Below are 4,264 nucleotides of genomic sequence, written 5' to 3'. Positions count from 1 at the left end.
TCCCTGTGGCACATGTCCCTGGGGAGGTGGGGCAGGGTGCAAGCCCTGGGTGCTTCCCAGCACCCTTGGGGCAGCAGGGAGAAGCCATGGCAGGGCAGAAGCCCCACAGATCACATTCCTGGCCTCAAACTATCTTGGCGCTGGTTGCTGTAAGTCGCGGCGGGTCGGGATGGCGAGGACAGCCAAGCAGCACATGCAAAGTCCTTGTTCGCAGGATCCCAGCTGGGAATGGGGCTCACAGCCCGGGGGTCTCGTTCCAAAGCCAAGCACACCCACCCAGGGGGCCAGGATCCCAGCGAGGCGGTGACCTTAGCGTGGAAATTCCCACAGTATCTAGTGAGGAAGCCAGCGCTGCCGCGCTGGAAGCGTTGGCCACTGTGGTGCTCATCAGCCGCGCTCGGCTTCTGTTCGCAGGATCCCAGCTGGGAATGGGGCTCACAGCCCGGGGGTCTCGTTCCAAAGCCAAGCACACCCACCCAGGGGGCCAGGATCCCAGCGAGGCGGTGACCTTAGCGTGGAAATTCCCACAGTATCTAGTGAGGAAGCCAGCGCTGCCGCGCTGGAAGCGTTGGCCACTGTGGTGCTCATCAGCCGCGCTCGGCTTCTAAAGCAGGAAGACAGAGCATTGTAAAGCAGATTATACTGATTTGCTTTCGCACAGAGCAGCGAGCAGCAGAAACAGGAAACATCACAATGGTCTTCAGTGTACCGGAGATGTCCCAATTGTTGCACTCAGCAATACGCCTGTTCCTATTACTGTGCCATTCAGTGATTCAGGAGAGCAACAGAGACCCCCTGCCAAAAGAGACGGACATCTTCCTGCTCGTTCCACCCGCCTTCGAGGCAGCCCTGCCCAGAGCAGGAGGGTGAGCTGCCTGCAAACCGGCTGCGCTGGATTCCCAGCGTACGGGGGGCGCTTCAGCACCACAGAGCCAAACATCCCCTTGGAGAGGCTTGTTAAGCTACTCCAGATGTGATCCAGCCGAGTTACGGCAACAGGGAAAATAAGGGGCAACAGGGAAACAAGTGGCAGGAAACCGCTCACAAAATCCGACCGCTCTGCCCGAGGTGAGGAGGCACATTCCCGTGCCGAGCTGCAAAGAGACCTTCGAGCACGGAGCCAGGACCAGCACCAGGGAAGCTGATTTCCTCGATCAAGAGCAGGGTTACTCCCAGCCTCTGAATGCAGGCAGGGGCGGCACGTGCACGCGCGCCGGGAGTGGGCACTGACCAACGAGCACTTCAACGAGGAACAATTTCTTCTGTCCGTTTCCTAGAAATAAGCAGCTCTGAGAACAAACTCGACAAACCCCAGGGAAGCTTCAATGACTTCCCTAAATGGCTGGAGCTGCGGTGCCTCATCTCCCTCCCCAAATAGTGAATTAATCTGGGAGGAGAAGTATTGCTGGAAATGGGAAATAACAGCTGACAGGCCGCCCGCGGTGTCTGGCGCAGCAGGGCAGATCCTCAGTGCTGAGGCTCACCACAGCGTGGAGAGACGCAGCTCATCCACAGAGCTCCCAGCTCGCAGGGAAAAACCACGGGAAGGGGCAAAGCTGATCCGCAAAACAACCCCTTTGGAGAAGCAGCGCCGATCTGGATGAATCCCTTTCGGTCCGAGCCATGGGACCGCGTAAAGACGTCAGTTCATACAGTTACAGAGTAACTCGGCCTGGGAGCGACCCTCTGGTGGTCGCTAGTCCAAGCCCCTGACCGACGCTCTCGGATCAGGAAGGGTGCTCATGGTCATGCCCAGTAGATTCCCGGACACCTCCAGGGATGGAGATCCACAGTCTCTCTGGGCAACTTCATATCTGACTAATATTTGACTCACCACGGAAGAGTTTGTCCTGGTATCTAATCACGATTTCCCACGTGGGGTCCCAGTCCAGCAGCACCGAGTGCCTCGGCTCGAGGAGCTGGGGCACCAGCCCCACGCTGACGCCGTCGGGTGACTGGACACAAAACAAGCCTGTGCCCGAAAAGCGACTGCCCCGAAGAACCAAGGTGGGACTGGGCCCAGGGCCGAGGACCGGCTCCACCGTAGCAAATAGGATGTGGTAGAGCAATTCGTTTGTTCCTCTTTTGGCCCTGAATAGCTAAAGGTCATCTGTGACACAGCCTCAGCATTCCAACTTCAAATAACCGACTTCAAGTCACCCCCCTGCCCTAATTCGTTTGTTCCTCTTTTGGCCCTGAATAGCTAAAGGTCATCTGTGACACAGCCTCAGCATTCCAACTTCAAATAACCGACTTCAAGTCCCCCCCCTGCCCTAGGAGCCCTCCTTGAGCCCTCCGCTGGATGTAAAAGCCCAGCCAAGGGGAAGCGAGCAAGGGCACGGCCCACAGCCTCCCACCACCGCCAGGCTTTGCTCTTTCCTCGCCATGGGGCGTGCTCGGGGGAGGGGTGCTGGTGCGGGGGAAGCTGCAGGCGGCTGAACAGAGAAGTAGCAAAGTAAAGGTCAGTAGGGCCCAGACTCCCTCGGAGACAACCTCTGAACTCTCTCTCGAGGCACCACGGGGAAAACCTCAAGCCTTCACTTCCCTTTCCCAGCCTCGGCAAGCCCCCGCTGTAACACCAGCACGGGGAAGAGCGCAGCCCGGGCAGACCCGGGGAATGCCAGCCCCAAACCCGAGACGCACCCACAAAGCCCCGGAACGGGCTGTTCCCTGAGTGCCTCTGCGGTCCCAGGAGATGGAGCCTCCAGGGACTGGGTTAATGCCGGGATGGGAAGGGTGGTGCTGGCCTCCAAGAAAGGATGATCTGGCAGCACCAGTTGGATGGTACCGTTACATACTGGAAGCGATGGGGTTTATAGTTAGTGGCCCAGAAATGCCCCAAATGTCTCCAACTACTGCTGCAGCCACTCACCCTCCTGGAGCTTGACACTCTGCAGGTAGAGAGGGTTCCTCAGCACATTGCACCGCCCAGGCTCATCCTCCTTGGTGAAGAGCAGCAGGTCAGAGTAGACAAACAGCGTCACCTGCAAGGACAAGAGCAGCAAAGCAGCAGCTATAAGGAATTCAGTGTCCTGGAAAGGTCCTCTACCCTGGGGAGACGCACCAGCCACCACAGGCAGCCCAGGCACCCCTTCCCTCAGGGGCCAATTGCTGCTACACCCCTCGGGGCGCTCCCAGGAAGCTTTGGACGAGGCTCCCCCCACTTGGCAGCCACCTACCGAGACCAGAGGGATAAACCTGCGTGACAGCTGAACGCCACACAAACACACCCGCTGCTCTCTTGTGTCACTTCCCATTTACAGAAGTTATAAATCGGAGGCGCAGAAGGAGGGAATAAGTTGCCGACTAATCCCAGCACGCTGGGGAGGTTGTGACCTAACCCCGAACACGCTCACGACGGAGCTTCTCGCTGGCCTCGGTCTGCGCACGCCCCATTTCGCTCCCTTTGAGAAAACAGCAGTTTGGTTTTACAAGAGCAGAACCCACCAGAGCAGTTGCAGGGAACCAGCCTGACACCCTTACACCGCGCTGAGGGGGGGAAAGCAAACACGAACCGAGCGTCTGCCCAGCTCCGGGCAGCGAGGCAGGAGTCCTAGCGGCTGGGAGCTACTCCAGGGCAGTGGTAAGCACGCAGCTCAGGCAGGACAGAATAGTTGGATCTTTAGACTAAGAACGAGCTTCTCCACTGTACTGGGGCTCCTCGACCCAGAAGCCTGCTGGGGGTGAGCAGCTCAGCGCGGTCCCTCTGCCAGCAGCTGAGGGTTGAGCCTGTCCTGCTCTCCAGCACAGCTGGGGGCACACAGCAAAACCCCGAAGGTGCCAGTGGGCACGCTGGATGCCGGACCTTCTGCACAGCGCCAAACCACGCACTGCTCTCAGCACAGGACGCGGTGTGTGGGCACGTGGCTGCATTTCCCCGTGCCTTGGGGTGCTCCCCAAAACCCCCCACAGCGAAGGCAGAGCTCCTTTGCAGCTCTGAGCAACAGCAGCAAAGGTTCTGTGGCCTTTCAGCAGCGCTTTCGCAAACACAGCCAACAGGCCAGCGTCCCAGCGGCTTCCTGGGAGCCGGCGCCGCTGCCACCACCAAGGCACCCTCTGAGAGGTGACTTTGCTCTGCACAGGGATGAGTCACTGTGGCCTTTCAGCAGCGCTTTCGAAAACACAGCCAACAGGCCAGCGTCCCAGCGGCTTCCTGGGAGCCGGCGCCGCTGCCACCACCAAGGCACCCTCTGAGAGGTGACTTTGCTCTGCACAGGGATGAGTCACTGTGCGCTGCGCTGCGCTGCCAGCACGGCTTGTCTCC

The 4,264-nt window shown here is 59.2% G+C and overlaps 1 protein-coding gene across 1 annotated transcript in view; it reads right to left on the bottom strand.

The window, feature by feature from the left end:
* The window catches only part of LOC104500934 (regulator of G-protein signaling 3-like), a gene marked incomplete at its 3' end in the record, with an annotated part of 26,160 nt that overhangs the window by 4,066 nt on the left and 17,830 nt on the right, over nucleotides 1-4,264 (bottom strand). The window contains exon 8 of the mRNA XM_010144663.1: nucleotides 2,873-2,984. Coding sequence (XP_010142965.1) covers nucleotides 2,873-2,984 — 112 coding nt within the window. The remainder of the gene's footprint in view (nucleotides 1-2,872; nucleotides 2,985-4,264) is intronic.

Source organism: Buceros rhinoceros, unplaced genomic scaffold, assembly GCF_000710305.1.
Source record: "Buceros rhinoceros silvestris isolate BGI_N320 unplaced genomic scaffold, ASM71030v1 scaffold23761, whole genome shotgun sequence".
Lineage (NCBI taxonomy): Eukaryota > Metazoa > Chordata > Aves > Bucerotiformes > Bucerotidae > Buceros > Buceros rhinoceros.
Note: the sequence above shows the minus strand (reverse complement) of the source record. Positions and strands in the feature narration are given on the sequence as shown.